Below are 17370 nucleotides of genomic sequence, written 5' to 3'. Positions count from 1 at the left end.
TCCAACCTCCTCCTTTCCGCATTTCTATGTCAAATAAATAGGTTTTTTTTTTTTTAATCGGATGTCCCTGAAGGGACGTCAAATAAATAGGTGAACATTACCAAATTATCACATCATTTGCTGACTCGAACCTATAGGTACTCCATATCTCTTATGAGTAACAGTACAAAGCCGTATTTTATAGATGGTCTTCCTTTATACAGACATTTAGCCTTGGAGCATGCATAAGAATAACATTATATACTGAAACATGCTTCGGAAAGCTTCTTCCTTAGTTCAAGTTGAGCGGACTTTCTCTTAAAATGTCGTAGCATAACTTAACTGTTTACATACAGAGTTAATTTAATATATCGCAAATTCTAAATTTTACCGAATCATTCAATTTTTTTAATATCTGTAAAGCTTACTTTATATGTACAATTGATACTTCTCTTACAGGATTTGGACTTGTATGGTATTCTTGCTGAAACTGAAAAACGTGGTATAACATTTGATCAATTGCTGACCATCCCGGAACAAGATGAATGGGTCTATAGTGATGGCCAATCCACTACATGCGTGGCTTTCATTCTAGCAATGTACAAAGACGCTGGAGTTTTTGGCCCTGTTTCCAACTCTATTCAAGTTACAGAGTTCACTGTGAGTATCAAAGCCTTTGTTTAATCTCATCTAGAGGTGTCAAAATTGGCCAAAAAACCTTAACCTGCCCGACCTGCCCATTTGTTTAACTTAGCCCATTTTGACCCGCCCAATTCAGTCCATTTAAAACTGGGCTGATGTTTAGCCATATTGACTCATGAGTAACTTTGTCAAAATATTTTTTAAATAAACATTTTTTGTTTGTTTTATATGTTAATGTAACCCTAACAAAAAAGAAAAAAAGTCTCATTCGGTAATTGATCAATTCATTAGGAAACAAATAAATTAATTAAAACTTAGTAGGGCGGGTTGGGCTATGACCCAGATTTTAAACCATCTTGATCCAGCCCATCTCACCAAGTAAATTTGACCCGCCCATTTATTAACCCAGCCTATTTTGACCCACGTATAATCAGCCCAACCCGCCCATTTGACACCCCTAAATTCTCATCCTTATGAGAAAAAACTTTCGTTCTGTCACCCAATTATTGATGGTAAGTCATTCTTACTGCTTGCAGATAAGAGATGCCTACATGCTCAAAATTTTCGAAGATAATCAGACACGCCTCCCAAGTTGGTGCAACGGTGGAGACTATAAGGTCTCTTTCTGCCAGATTCGTGGTGAATACCAAATGGAACTGCCCGGGTACAACACATTGGAGCCATATGCCAATATGAATGAGAATTGTCCTTCTTTACCTCCACATTATGAGAGACCTGGACGTTGTTGAATCTGTACTAAACTTGTGTGTCAGTATATCCCATGGGATCTAGCTTGGTCGCTATTGGTTGTGTCAGTATATCCCACGGGATCTAGCTTGGTCGCTATTGGTTAAACATGTATCAGATTATCTAGTGTTATGAACGTGCTCTGCTTGTTCTTCAGTTTCCACATGAAATATCTGTAATTGTACATAGTTCATGCAAACTGTAGTTTCTTAGATGTTCAAGCCTATGCTGGTTGGTAGATGGAAAATAACGTAGATTAAGTTATGGACTCAATGCCTCGAAGTCTTGTTGTGTATCTGTTCTTGTAAATAGAAGCGCGTGTTTTGGTGAGTCTTCACCAAAGTTATGATATGCTGAATTCTGTTATTTTGTTCTTTCATTTTATTTGTCATTTCTCTTATCTATGTGTACTAGATGTTTTGCTAGCTGTTTTGGAAATTTAATTTTCCTATTTGGATATTATTTGAGACCTGCAACTCTTGTGATTAGTTAACTGTTATATCAGCGTGGTGTAATATGACATCTTTCTGGGGAAAAAAGTGAACTATTTACCTTTTATTAGTTATTGTTTAAGTACTTTAGCTTGATATTTTTTTAGCAAAATGTTTTATAGAAACATTGTCCTGTTTATCTTTGTGGATACTGAACATCTTACCGCTATATAACAACTTGCGTTCAACCCAAGAAAGGCAGATTTGGTGATATAAATCTTCGCTGTTTATGTCGCTCCATTTAAGCCCCTCTCGATCCAATATTATAAAAAGGTTAGTTTGTCAAGCACAATCATTCTTTACGTTTTCTACTGGCATGTAAATCTGTGACATGATTAAAATACTCCTAACAAACAGGCAGCTTACAACAAGGAACTGGATAAATCTTTCCCTTCTTATCTCCACTGTGATAATATACAACTACCACAATTAGAAAGGAGACATGCAATAAGAAGAATTACTAAACAATATGCTTGATATTGTAAACTGATTTAATCAGAGTTCTCCATCCCAGAGCTCTTCAATTGTCTTGTAAGGTCCATAAGGAGATGTGTAATCTTTACCAAGACAAGCTCTACTTTGTGGGATTTCACTAATCTTCCTGCGCTCATCATCACTTAATGACCAGTCGAAAATCTCAAGGTTCTGTTTCATTCTCTCTTTGTTATAGCTCTTCACCACCACACCAATGCCTTGCTCATATCCCCATCTTAAAGCAACCTGGATTTTGCACACTAGGATTTAAGTGATATGCACTGACACTGTCAATGTAGTTTAAGTTAGAACTCGTCTTAGAATACCTGCGCGACGGTCTTGCCTTTGGCCTTTGCTATATCTCTGAGCACCTGAGATTCCATAACTCTGTTGGTTCCATAAAAGGTACCTATAGATCCTAAAGGACCATATCCAACAACAAGAACTCCATTACTCTTGCAGAACTCTCTCAGCTGCTGTTGCTGCCAACATGGACTTACTTCTACCTTACAAATCAAGAACAGCTCAAGTCATTTGTTTCACTCACTTTTATTTTATCAAACCCAATTACTACTTTTCAAGTAAGTCCTGTACTTGATTATGATTTCTTCCTATATTGCTCGGACTCTTCAAAAATGTCGCCAGGTGCGTGTCAGATCCTCCAAAAGAAGTGCATTTTGAAGGATCCAACACGGGTACAGCAAAGTTTTTGGAAAGTCCGAGCAACATAGATTTTCTCTAACATACTTGATTGACAGCAGGGGGGATTTTGGCAGTGGCAAGAACATCAGCAAGCTTCCTGCAAGAAAAGTTGCTAACTCCAATGGACTTAGTGAATCCTAGTTTCTGGCACTCTTCCATTGCTGCCCAAACTGACTTGAAATCCATGGGAAGAAAGTCCTCTTTTTTAATAGGGTACTCATGAATTCCTGGCTTAGAACTCACTGGCCAGTGTATTAGATATAAATCAATATAATCCATCTTTAGATTCCTGCACAAGTCCAAACACACGAATTTACTGCTTAATTACTACAATAACAATTACATTTCAACCCAAGCAAGTTGGGGTTGTTGGTTATATAAATCTTCACTAGCATGTCGCTCCATTCAAACTCATCGTAGTGCAGGATTACATAAAATAGAAAAAGGTACTAAAAGTGCTTGAAAGGAATGGACGGGCTAGGCTGAATAGTGAACACAGAGCCCTTGCTAATGGATATGAGATAAATGACTTAAATAAAAGAAAGATGTTGGAAGAAAGTCTTAGCCCGTAAATGCGTAGCTGAGAGAGATTGAGACGACGATTTTCTGACGTAGTGGGGGCACTGGATGAAAAAGACGGGTAAGGAACAATCCACTGGAAGGTCATATCCCAACTCTATGTTTTCTACGAGCATACAAATGTCAGAGAGGACACAAAACTCCTACAAAAACAGGACCTAAAGTAGCACTAACGGATGTGACCTAGTGGTAAATGAAGTGGGAAGAAGAGAACCATGAGGTATTAAGTTCAAATCTCAGCAAAGACAAAAATAAGTAGGTAATTTCTTCCTATCTGCCTAAGCCTCGATGGACCGAGTTACTTTGTACCTGACACCACCATCATACAAAACATATGCAAATATTCTAACATGACTAAAGCTTAATCACACCTAATTGATATAATCTGTATAAGATACGTCAAAATGAATTCTAAGAGATGATAAGTCTGTCCTATGAGATAAATTAATAGTTTAATACTACTAGTTCAGTAAAGCAAAAATAAAGTAAGAAATTCATAGATGATTGAATTGGTGTTTTCAAGAAAATTTAACTGTAGGGACTTCTTGATAGCAGAAAGAACATGTTGAGGATGAGCATCACTACACCATAGCTTTGAAGTGATAAAGAGTTGTTCACGAGATTTAATTAAACCACTATTAATTGCATCAACTATGGCTTCACCAAGTGGTTGTTCAGAATTATACAAAGCAGCTGTGTCAAAATGTCTATAGCCAAGTTCAATTGCTTGAAGAACTGCAATTCTAACAATTTTTGCTTCAACAGGAGGATCTGCTGCGGTGCCAAAACCCAACATCGGCATGGGAATTTCTGGCATGGTGAAGTATTATTGGTTTTGGTTCATCTGGTGGCACGTTAGCATATTATCACTATGTAAAAAGAAGCTAAGTTGTATGCTTGTGGACAATTTTTTATTGTTTTACTTAGTGTTTCAGTATCTTCGAGATAACTGATAAGAGCTAGTGCCTAGTGGTATTCATTTTAGGAGGTATTTTTTTAGCTAGTTGATAGGACTTTACAGCTATTTCCAGTAGGCACTTGGACATAAAAAATGATATTTGAGAAAAAAAAAAAGATTGAATAGATATATTTGATTGAAATTGTATTTAGATATACATTAAACTTGAAAAAGGTAATTCTGTGAGTTGAAAAGGTTTTTCACTTAAAAAAATGACCACAACTACTTTTTTCAAATTCAGCGGAAGCAAACAAATATTAGATAATTTCTTGTCATATGCCTAAATCTTATTGAACAGATTTTTCACTGAAGTGTTGTTGGTTTTGGTTCAAGGTGGTGGCAGAGGATAGTGGTTTATTTTTTCTCAGAGGGGTGCCACGTTAGCATATATCACTATGTAAAAGGAACCTAAGGGCTATGCTTGGATTTTGTTCGTGGAGAAATTTTTATTGTTTTACTCGGTGTTCACTGTTCAGTATGTTTGAGATACCTCCTCCGTTCATTTTTGTTTGTAACATTTTGATTTACGCGACTCAGTTTGGCTGATTTTTAGAGTTAAATTAATTTAATGTTTTAAATTTAGATTTTTAAAAATCTATACAAAAATATTATAAGTTGTAATTTTTCTCATATTAATACGATGAAAAAATACATTTTTTTTTTTTTAAATTCATACAGTTTGACTATCAAGAAGCGATATGTTACACATTAAAGTGAATTGAGGGAGTGATCGATAAGAGCTATTCATTTTAGGTTGTATTTTCCTAGCTACTCCTTCCGTCTCAAACTATTTGTCGTGGTTACTGTTTACCTCGGATTCGGTAATCAATTGAATTTGTGTGTGAGTATAGGATATGTGCTTGAGTCCCAATGTTTATTACAAACCGTGGATGAGAATGCTTATTGATAAACGTGCAAGGAGCGCAAGTGACAGATGACTCCGCGTATGGCCAATTTGATTGAAAAAATATGATATAGATGACAAACTTACAATGGAAAATATCAATATTGAGATTGCTAGAACTGTATATATATATGTATTGTGTTACAAGTGTTCTTTTGAATAAAAGATCAACCAACCCCCAAAGTGAGGAGGGAATGCCCTATTTATAGTGATGAACCCATGGGTGAAGTAATAAAATAATAATAAAAGGACAGCCCCTGTATGGATGTGATGGGATCTGACTGACGGCGCCGTCTGACACACACATAGTTGGTAGCCGACCGTGATGTGACACCACTGCTGCGCCCCAGTAACGGTCATAACGGACCAACAGACTCACGGGTACCGGACTTCCGGCGGTAACCCCCCGGAAAGAGATCCGAACCTTCGGTGGCTTAAAAACCGGGACCGATGATGCTTCCGCTCGGCTTTGATCCGAATGCTTATCCGGAAACCCGATGCTTATACACGAACTTTCCTTCCTTTTCCTCCTCCGAGCCACGGTTACCCCGGATTGGCCCTCATCCGGTTTTCACCGTATACAGATAGCCCCGCGCTTCCCGGACCAACGATCTATCGGAGTGATGGAAAGTGAATGAATCGTACATCCGGCCACCCGGTCGGCCAATTCTTATCACTTTATTTTGGCGGGAACGGCTCCGTTTCGTCTTCCTTTTTGCCGCCCACGTGTCCAATTCTGGTTTGTTCGTTCCTGTCAACCGCCTTTTACACGTCGTTTCGCATTAATGTCGCAACACGTGGCGATCCTCGATTGGCCGCCCTCGATAACCGTTCCTCCCTTACGCCTATAAAAAGCCCCTCCTTTCCTCATTTTTCACTTTTCTCGTTTGCTCTCCCTTTTCTTCTTCCTTCTGTGCGTCAACAACCATCCTTTCCGTTCACAACTTCGTTGCCAAACCTTCTCTTACCAATACAAAAAAAAAGAAAGGAAAGGGAATTAGCTTTGTCACTACTCTCGTCAATTGCTTCTTTGCTTCTTCAAATCGTCACTTCCTTCGTTTCCTTCACGCCATTCCCTACTTTCCTCCTTTTCTTTCAATTATGTCTGAAACCACTTCTACAGACATTTCTTCAATCTCGTCCCCGAGGGCCGAGGCCGTATCCCCGGTCAAACAAAAGGGTAACCCCGAAACTGCGGCCTCGGATATTATACCGGCAAAATTTAACTTCAACAAAGACCTGGAGGTAGAAAAACCCTCCGTCGTTTCAGACCGGGGATACGACGTGAGGCGATATCCTTCCTCTATAACCGAGGACAGGCTCGACATAGTCCGGACAGACTGCGGGTGGGACACACGCCCGGTAAGGGTTTTCGTACCCGGGCCGGATGAATCCATAACCGACCACCGGGAGGGGTTTTTGTACGTGTACACTTACCCCTTCACCCTTAAGCTCGATCCCCCGGTTGATCCGATCATACTGGATATGTGCCGGACTTATGGCGTAACTTTGGCTCAGATCGGCCCAACTGTTTGGAGGGTCGTTGCCTGCCTCCGGTTGCTGGCCATCAGGGCTGAGAAGGAATTCTCATTGGGCCACCTAATACGCTTGTATTCCCCGAGGATATTCCGGGGTGGTGTCATAAAATTAACCAAGCGCAGCCGGAACCCGCTCTTCTCGAAGATGGACGAAGACCGGGACAGGGGGTGGTTGGAACGCTACGTCCGAGTAAAATCCGAGGACTTAATCCCGGACTCCCATCAACCCTTTCCGGAGAAATGGAACGACAAACGTAAGTTCGATCCTTTGAGTAATCGTCATCATATGTTTAGTTGCTTACGGTATTGTTTTCTCACCACCCTTTCGCTACTTTACAGCAAACGGATTTGTTCCCCCGGTTATTCGAGATCTGACTGAGTGGGTCACGGCGCTCCTCAACCAGCTTCCCTATGAGGACCGGACTTGGGCCCACTTATCACGCGGTCGATGGATCGCTCAAAATCATGGTAATATTTGGCTTCCCTTTGATCTCGTTGCCTCCTTAGCCATTCGAGGCCGTCAATTTCCTTAACCTGCCTATGCTTTTGTCATTCAGGCTTGCCGAAGGGTTCGGTGGCATCTAGATCGGAGTCGGGGGCTGCTTCCCCTGCACCGGCGTCCGCGTTTGACATGGCGGGTTCCGCTCGCGTTCTCGCCGAAGCCGCCAAAAGGAAACGACCCCCCGAAAAGGGCCAACCGTCCAAACGAAAGAAAGCAAGGAGTGTAGCCCGGCCACCGAGGGAGGAGGTGGAGTCTGACATCATTGTTCGGAGGGTAGACCCGGCACCGTTAGCGGCCCCAGTACCCGAGGAGGCTGCCTCCGAACCACCCTTGCCTTCTATGAATGAAGGTATCTTAATTCCCGCTCTTCTTTCAAGCGCGGAAGAAATCCTTTCCCCGGCCCCTCTTCGGTCGGTTGACTTCGTCGACATTTCAGGTGAAACTTCTTCGGAATATACTCCCCTGCAAAGGAGAAAAGGAGCCGGGGAAACGGCGGTTGCTGCAACCGATCAAGGGACCGTTCCAGTTCCGGAGACCGAAGCCCCTACTCAGGCTCGTCCATCGCCCGGCCACGAACCGGTTTCTACTTCCGAGCCCCCGGCCCTCGCCAGGAATATTGAGTCTATACCGAGTTCGTCTACCCCTGCCCCGAGGGTTGCAGACTTCGACGATATGTTTTCAGCCACTCCTCCGGCTACCGGTGAAGCTGCGGGTTTTGGTCATCTTCCAATTCCTCGGGTCACGAGGTCGGCCAACCGACAGTCAGAATCTGGCTCTAGGGATAACCTGGTGACCATCTTCCCAGCCCCGAGCGTTGAGCCGAGAAGGACCAGATCGGTCGTAGTCACCGTCCCCGAGGATTGTGGCTTTCTATCCCGTCCGGTAGGAGTGGCAAGTTATTTGCGTCCTCTTGTTTCCGACTCGGATAAGCGCAAAATGACCGGGGTCACTTGGCAGTGCCTCATGAACGAAGGCATGCACGCGGGCAACCGGGTAGAACTTACAGCCATCTTTGTATATCAATCAGATTTTGCGCTCATTTTGGTTTTGATTCCTTATGTTTGCTTTCCTTGCAGAGTGTAGTACTGGTGAACGAAGCCTTCATCCGTGCCCAACACGAGATGGATGATCTCCGAGGCCAACTAGACGCCCAGGGCCGAGAAACGGAGAAATACAAACACCTCCTCCGAGAGAAAGAGGAAGAGTTGAGCCAGGCCGCCATTCTGGCCAACCTTCGTCCCGAACTCGATGCGGCTAAGGACGAAAGTCGTCGTTTAAAAAATGAGTTGGCCGCCATGACTGATTATAACCGAAGCCTCGAGGCTGATAAGATTTGCCTCAGCCGAGACAAAGCTCAGTTTTCGTCAAGGCTGGACGAGTTGGAGACCACTGTCTCTCAACTCCGAGGGGAACTTGACTTGGTGAAAGCCGATGCGACTATCTTGGCCGAGAGGAATCGGCAACTGGAATCTGATACCGCCCTGTACGAAAAGCACATGAAAGTTTTCGAAGAGAAGGCCGAGGAGCGGTCTCGGATGAGTGAGGGTTTAAAAGCCGAGCTGGAGGAGGCGGTGAGTGCCAACGACGTTCTTAAGGCCGAGCTAGAAGCTACTGTCCACATGAGGACTATCGCTGTGGCAGGCCGAGCTGAGCTAGAGGCTAAGTTGGCTAAGGTTGAGGCCGACTTGGAAGAAGCCTGGAAAGGCGTTGAGACGGCCGAGGCCCATACTGCCATTGTTGCCGAGTATGAGAAGTGGAAGTCTCGGCGGCTCACCCTTGAAGAAGCCGATCGCGGATTATCCGATCTTCCGGCCCTGATTACCCAGGCCAAGGAGATGGAGGAGGAGGCCAACCGTGCCCTTGGGTCCGACTCGGATGACTCCGAACGAACCGAGTCCGATTATTCTGACTCTAGCCGTGCTGAGTAGCCTAAGATCTTTTTTATTTTTGATGTAAATGTACTCTTTATAAAAGTATCCTTTGCGTATACGAAAGTTACACTTCTCTTGTGTCTTCGTTTGATTGCTTGTTTTTATTCTGCCTTGAACTATTGGTCCGAATTTCGGACAAGATGATCCGTGGTCGTTGATTAATTCTGCCCGTGGGACTTATCTTTAAGGCCGATTTGAGATGACCTCACTTCGCCCAGTTTTTTGGGCGTACAACTTGAGCACTGCCAAAATATTGGTTATTGTAATGAATTTTGTATTACAAGTGTTCGTACATATAGGAGAATTTTCATTCCTTGTACCTTTGCCATAGCAAACACTAAATGGGACACGATTCATTATGATCGTTTGGTCCTTACATCGAAGTCGGAGGCCGGTGGCCGGCCTATGCTTTTGCCGTGGCAAATGCTGAATTTCTTCCCTTGCTTCTCTTTATCGTGCCATGCCTCGATGTGGGTACTGTGGCCCCTTAACACTGATCCGAGCTTCGAGGTCGGGTGAGTGTTACCAAGCCCTCACTCGGAAGATGCAACCTCGGGTGTCCGAGTTCTGGCCCTTGGCCTTTATTGCGTAGCACGCTGTACTCGTTGCCTCATTAAAAACCTCGGCGGAAAACCCATTTTGGGACAAAACCGCGCTTAAGAAAAAGAGTGCAACACGTGCTTTCAGTCCTAAATTTCTATTTTTGTGTTGTGTTCGATTTCCTGCAAAAAGACAATACGGTTAACAGAAGGTACATGAGAGGATCATACCTTAGCAGTAATATCTTTTCAGATGGGCTATGTTCCAGTTGTTGCGTAGGCATTGTCCATCCATGGATTCCAACTGGTACGATCCTTTGCCTGTTACACCGGTCACCTTGTACGGCCCTTCCCAGTTTGGTCCTAGCTTTCCCTCGTTTGGGTTTTTTGTATGCAAAGTGACTTTTCGAAGTAACAGGTCCCCAACCCGGAAATGCCGAAATTTGGCTCTCCGATTGTAGTACCTTTCCATCCTCTGCTTTTGAGCCGCAATTCGGACCAAAGTTCTTTCGCGCATCTCATCTACCAGGTCGAGCCTTACAACCATGGCCTCCCCGTTTAACTCCTCGGTTGCATACTTGAAACGGAGAGTCGGCTCGCCAACCTCGACGGGGATAAGGGCTTCGGTCCCGTATACCAACGAGAAAGGGGTCTCGCCCGTGCTGGACTTCGCCGTGGTTCGGTAAGCCCATAGTACCTCGGGCAACACTTCTCTCCAACGGTGCTTCGATGCTTCCAGCCGCTTCCTTAGACTTTGGATTATTGTCTTGTTAGTGGATTCCGCCTGTCCGTTTGCACACGGGTGATATGGGGTCGACACAATCTTCTTGATCTTCAACCCCTCGAGGAAACTGTTGACCTTACTACCGATGAACTGAGGACCGTTATCACAAGTTATTTCGGCTGGAATGCCGAAACGGCAGACGATGTGGTCCCAAACGAAGTTGATAACCTCCTTTTCTCTGATTTTTTCAAAGGCCTGCGCTTCGACCCATTTAGAAAAGTAATCAGTCATAAATAAAATAAAGCGTGCCTTACCTGGTGCCCGGGGTAACGGACCCACGATGTCCATTCCCCATTTCATGAACGACCATGGTGAGACCACTGAATGCAACGACTCCCCGGGCCGGTGAACCATCGGGGCATGCCTCTGACACCCGTCACATTTTCGGACGAAGTTTCTCGTGTCTTCATCCATCTGATTCCAGTAATACCCGGCCCTGATCAGCTTCCGGACCAGAGCTTCCGCACCAGAGTGATTGCCACAGGTCCCTTCATGTACTTGCCTCATCACATACTCCGTTTCCCCGGGGCCCAAACATTTAGCCAAGGGTCCGTGGAAAGAGCGTCGGTATAATTGACCGTCCACTAAGCAAAATCGGGTTGCCTTCGTTCGTAACGAACGCGACTCCTTCGGGTCGTTTGGAAGCTTATCATCACGCAAGTAGTCAATGTATTTGTTGCGCCAATCCCAAGTCAGACCTGTCGAGTATATTTCAGCGTGTCCGCTTTCTATGGCCGTTCTTGTCAGTTGCACCGTTTCTCCGGAGTTGATTTCGACCCCTTCGACCGCAGATCCCAAATTTGCCAATGCATCGGCCTCACAGTTCTGTTCTCTCGGTATATGCTCCAGGGTCCATTTTTTAAATCGGTGAAGTATCACTCTGGTTTTCTCGAGATACCTCTGCATCCGTTCATCCTTGACTTCAAACGTGCCATTCACCTGGTTTGCGACCAAAAGCGAGTCGCACTTTGCCTCGATAGTTTCTGCCCCCATACTCCGGGCCAATTCTAATCCTGCAATCATAGCCTCATACTCGGCTTCATTGTTAGTTAGCTTGATAGTTTTGATGGAATGTCGAATGACATCACCGGCCGGGGCCCTAAGGACAATGCCAAGCCCGGAACCTTTAAGGTTCGAAGCCCCGTCCGTATACAGAGACCAAATGCCCGTGGCCTTTCCCGAGGTCAGCAGGAACTCTTTTTCGACCTCGGGGACCATGGCTGGGGCGAAGTCTGCTATGAAATCGGCTAAGATTTGGGATTTGATGGCCGTTCGGGGTCTGTATTCGAGGTCATAGCCGCTGACCTCTACAGCCCACTTCGTTAGCCTACCCGACAACTCGGGTTTATGCATGATGTTTTTCAAAGGATAAGTAGTTACTACACATATGTGATGGCTTTGAAAGTAAGGCTTAAGCTTTCTGGAGGCGCTTACTAGTGCCAACGCCAACTTTTCCAGATGGGGGTAACGGGTCTCCGCATCCCCCAATGTTCTACTCACGTAATAGATAGGGAATTGCGTACCTGATTCTTCTCGGACCAAAACGCCGCTTACCGCAACTTTGGAGACCGCTAGGTACAGAAATAGTGTCTCACCTGCCTTCGGCGTGTGCAGTAGAGGGGGGTTAGACAAGTACTTCTTCAGATCCTGCAGAGCTTCTTGGCACTCCGGTGTCCAGATAAAATCATTCTTCTTTCTGAGCAAGGAGAAGAACCGGTGACTCCTGTCCGAGGATCTCGATATGAAGCGACTTAGTGCTGCGATTCTCCCGGTGAGTTTCTGAACCCCCTTTATGCTGTTCACTACCTCGATATCTTCGATGGCTTTGATCTTGTCCGGGTTGATTTCGATCCCTCGGTTTGACACCATGAAACCTAGGAATCTGCCAGATCTCACACCGAATGCACACTTCTCCGGGTTAAGCTTCATGTTGTATTTGCGAAGCACATTGAAGGTTTCCTGCAAATGCTTTAAATGGTCCTCTGTTTCCAGGGACTTAACAACCATATCATCAACGTAAACCTCCATTGTTTTCCCTATCTGTTCTTCGAACATTTCATTAACTAGGCGTTGGTAAGTTGCACCGGCATTTTTTAGTCCGAAAGGCATGACGTTATAACAGTAGGTCCCGTACCGGGTGACGAAGGATGTTTTCTCTTGATCCCCCGGGTACATCCGGATCTGGTTATACCCGGAGTAAGCGTCGAGAAAACTCAACATCTCATGCCCGGCCGTCGCATCGATCATTCTGTCGATATGAGGCAACGGAAACGAGTCCTTCGGGCATGCCTTGTTTAAATCTTTGAAGTCGACACACATTCGAAGTTTGTTACCTTTTTTGGGTACTACCACAACGTTGGCCAGCCAGTCCGGGTACTTTACCTCTCGGATGGATCCTATCTAAAAAAGTTTTGCTACCTCGTCCTTCACAAACGCGTGTTTATCCTCCGCCATGGGTCTCCTTTTCTGTTTCACCGGAGTAAACTTCCCATCCAGGCTGAGCTTGTGAGTTGCTATTTCTGGTGATATACCTGTCATATCTATATGCGACCATGCAAAGCAATCGGCGTTAGCACGAAGAAATTCAATTAATCGACGCCTGAGCTCCGGGGTGAGCCCCGTGCCCAGGTATACCTTTCTGTCCGGGAGATATTCGAACAGGATGATCTGCTCCAATTCCTCCACAGTTGACTGAGTTGCATCCGAGTCATCTGGCATGACGAACGATCTGGGTACCTCGTAATCTTCCTCCTTATGTACCGGGTTCAACCCGGCGCACTTTGATTGCTATTTGGGAATCTCGCCTCCGGTTGCACTTTTCCATTCCGGCCCCTCGGGCCGAGGTGCCGCTTCTTCTACTGCAAACATTTCCCTTGCAGCGGGCTGCTCGCCCCGGACGGTTTTCACTCCTTCCGGCGTGGGGAATTTCAATAGCTGATGTAGTGTTGAGGGCACCGCCCTCAAGCTATGTATCCAAGGTTTGCCCAATAATGCATTGTATTTCATGTCCCCCTCGATCACATAGAACATCGTTTGCTGAATGGTGCCACCCACATTTACAGGCAATGAGATTTCCCCCTTTGTGGTTTCGCTCGCCATATTGAACCCGCTTAGCACCCGAGCCACCGGTGCGATCTGGCCGAGCAGTCCTAGCTGTTCAACCACCCTCCATCGGATGATGTTGGCCGAGCTACCTGGGTCAATCAGAATACGTTTAACCTTAGTTTTAAAGACTAGTATAGAGATTACCAATGCGTCATTGTGGGGTTGAACGATGTCCTCTGCGTCTTCGTCATTAAAGAAGATGGATCCCTCGGCCGAATGGCCTCGGGTGCGCTTTTCACGAACAATAGAGATCTTCGTCCGCTTCATTACCGGCCCTCGAGGGGCGTCTGTCCCGCCCACTATCATGTTGATCGTATGCTGGGGTTCGACAGGCTCGGACTTTTGAAAAGATTCCCTTTCCTTATAGTGATTTTTGGCCCGGTCGCTCAGCAGATCTCGGAGGTGACCATTTTTCAATAACCGGGCTACCTCGTCTCTCAATTGACGGCAATCTTCGGTTCGATGCCCGTGGGTCCCGTGATACTCGCATACTACACCCGGATCTTGCTGACCCGGATCCGACCTCAATGGTTTAGGCCACCTTACATCGGGGACACGTCCAATAGCCGAGACAAGTCCTGAAGTACTAACGTTGAAGTTGTATTCCGAAATTTTTGGAGGAACTTTATTGCCGGCGGAACTTCCGGCATCGCTCCTAAATGAGAGTCCCCGACTGTTCGATGGCCGCTCCACTCGTTTGCTGCCGCGTCCTGAGAAATGGCTCGGGCTCTCTATTGCCTTTTCCGACCTGAAACTTTGCTTATCCGGATAGGGATATGGCCGAAACCTTCCTTTCAATGATTCAGACATGGCCTCGTATCCCTTCCTTGGCGGCTCGAAACCTCTACTTATTTTGGTCCTTACCGGAGAGAACTCGAATTGATCATCCTCCACCCGAATCTTTGACTCATACCGATTGTGGACGTCGGCCCACGTTACGGCCTCGTATTCCAGCAAGCTCTCTTTCAATTTTGCCGAGGCCACCGAACTTAGCATGTTGAGGCCCTTTGTGAAGGCCTGTGCGGCCCACTCTTCCGGTACCGGGGGTAGCTCCATTCGTTCCCTCTGGAACCGGGTGACGAATTCCCGCAATAACTCGCCGTCCCTTTGGGTTATCCGGAAAATGTCAGCCTTACGGGCCTGCACTTTTATTGCACCGGCGTGGGCTTTCACAAAGGCATCGGCGAGCATCTCAAAAGAAGTGATCGAATGCTCGGGCAGATGGTCGTACCACGTCAACGCCCCCTTTGACAGAGTCTCCCCGAATTTTTTCAACAGTACTGACTCTATCTCATCTTCTTCCATATCATTACCCTTGATAGCACAGGTGTACGAGGTCACGTGCTCATGCGGGTCCGTGGTGCCGTCGTATTTCTGAATGTCCGGCATTTTGAATCTCTTCGGGATCAACTTGGGCGCTGCACTCGGGGGAAAAGGCCTTTGAATATATTTTTTCGAGTTAGCCCCCTTCAGCAAAGGGGGAGCCCCCGGTATCTGATCTACCCGAGAATTGTAAGTCTCTACCCTTTTTTCGGTAGAGTCCACTCGTTTCGCTAAGGTTTCAAGCATCTTTAGTACCTCGGTGGAAGAACCGGCTCCGGAATCATTGCTCTCGACCGTCCGCGGCCTGCTTCTCTCGATTTCCGCTGTTCCCTTGGCCTTTTCCGGCCCAGGCTCCCCCTGCCCGCTCTGCAACCGGGCAATCGCCATCCCTTGCTCGGCGATTGCCGCTCTTTGTTCCTGCAACATCTCGAAAATCAAACGCAAATTAATGCCGTCATTTGGTGCCTCCGGCTCCTTCTGGCTTTGGGTCCGAGACAATGTGACGGAGTTGCGAGTTCTTAGGGGATCAGTTGCCGGTAGGGCGGCGTTAATTTGATCCACCGTGTTTTGTCGGTTGAGGCCCTCCCTCGAGTCGATGCGGTTCGGGTCAGCGGGGTTTGGTAGTCCCCGTAATTCGCTTTCCTCGTTTTTTGCCACAATCTCGGTATTATTGACATGGCCGGACTGCTCAACATCAGCCATGAGTCAGTTTTTGTTGAGACAAACGAGGCGGAAGTGTTACGGTTTGGAGGTGAGAACGACAAGAATCAGGACCAAGAACTATTATCCTTGCCCCACGGTGGGCGCCAAACTGTTTACCCCGGATTCGGTAATCAATTGAATTTGTGTGTGAGTATAGGATATGTGCTTGAGTCCCAATGTTTATTACAAACCGTGGATGAGAATGCTTATTGATAAACGTGCAAGGAGCGCAAGTGACAGATGACTCCGCGTATGGCCAATTTGATTGAAAAAATATGATATAGATGACAAACTTACAATGGAAAATATCAATATTGAGATTGCTAGAACTGTATATATATATGTATTGTGTTACAAGTGTTCTTTTGAATAAAAGATCAACCAACCCCAAAGTGAGGAGGGAATGCCCTATTTATAGTGATGAACCCATGGGTGAAGTAATAAAATAATAATAAAAGGACAGCCCCTATATGGATGTGATGGGATCTGACTGACGGCGCCGTCTGACACACGCATAGTTGGTAGCCGACCGTGATGTGACACCACTGCTGCGCCCCAGTAACGGTCATAACGGACCAACGGACTCACGGGTACCGGACTTCCGGCGGTAACCCCCCGGAAAGAGATCCGAACCTTCGGTGGCTTAAAAACCGGGACCGATGATGCTTCCGCTCGGCTTTGATCCGAATGCTTATCCGGAAACCCGATGCTTATACACGAACTTTCCTTCCTTTTCCTCCTCCGAGCCACGGTTACCCCGGATTGGCCCTCATCCGGTTTTCACCGTATACAGTTACTTAAAATAGTTATTTCAAATTATTGGTCGTTTTAGGAGTTCAAGACACAATTTTGTTTTTCAATTCTACTCCTAGTGAATTTTGTCATTAATGGAGATAACACGTAAATAGAGTAAACATTTAATGGAGAGAGATTATAACTGAGATATAAATAAGAGTAAAGTTAGTCAAATACCCCTCATAATTAATATATTTCTTCAAGGGTTTGTATAACAAAAAAATGATAAATAATTTGAGATAGAGGGAGTAGTTGATTAGAGCTATTCCGTGCAGACATTTGGACATAAAAAATTGATATTTAAGAAAAAAGTAAATCAAAAACATACATTTAAAAATTGAAGTTGTGGTTGGACGTACATTAAATTTGAAAAAAATTGTAATTTTTTGAGTAGAAAAACAATCACTTATAATATATGGTCACAAACTCACAATCACTTTATTCAAACTTGAAACTTATCTTTAATTTTTTAAAAAATAATAATTTAAAATCAATTTAATGTGTAATCAAACGCTATTAATTATGCTATGAAAAATGTAAGTTTAACTACTAGTATTTTATGCAATTATTTAATGATTAGCGAACTATGCTCGTGCGATGCACGGGGCCCAACATGATTAATTTGGTCACTCACTTTAGTTAGTCTTTATGGTTTGTATATTTTGCAAAGAATAT

At 45.1% G+C, this 17370-nt stretch overlaps 2 protein-coding genes across 3 annotated transcripts in view; one reads left to right on the top strand and one right to left on the bottom strand.

Annotated features, from left to right (window-relative positions):
- LOC132641427 (uncharacterized) overlaps positions 1-17370 on the top strand; it is a 34278-nt gene that overhangs the window by 4572 nt on the left and 12336 nt on the right. Inside the window, exons 6-7 of one of the 2 annotated variants that reach the window (XM_060358420.1) lie at positions 439-639; positions 1158-1734. In XM_060358420.1, the coding sequence (XP_060214403.1) occupies positions 439-639; positions 1158-1370 (414 nt within the window). In that variant the 3' untranslated portion in view covers positions 1371-1734. Of the gene's footprint in view, positions 1-438; positions 640-1157; positions 1735-17370 lie in introns of those variants that run through there. The other variant, XM_060358421.1, reaches the window with a different exon arrangement.
- LOC132641429 (non-functional NADPH-dependent codeinone reductase 2-like) lies at positions 2187-4603 on the bottom strand. Its single transcript, XM_060358427.1, has 4 exons — positions 4148-4603; positions 3081-3324; positions 2660-2839; positions 2187-2579 (listed from the first exon to the last, which is right to left on the bottom strand). Exons 1-4 carry the CDS (start codon positions 4429-4431, stop codon positions 2355-2357), a joined length of 933 nt encoding a protein of 310 aa, XP_060214410.1. The 5' UTR covers positions 4432-4603; the 3' UTR covers positions 2187-2354.

Source organism: Lycium barbarum, chromosome 5 (assembly GCF_019175385.1).
Source record: "Lycium barbarum isolate Lr01 chromosome 5, ASM1917538v2, whole genome shotgun sequence".
Classification (NCBI taxonomy): Eukaryota; Viridiplantae; Streptophyta; class Magnoliopsida; order Solanales; family Solanaceae; genus Lycium; species Lycium barbarum.
This window is presented reverse-complemented; position numbering and strand designations above follow the sequence as displayed.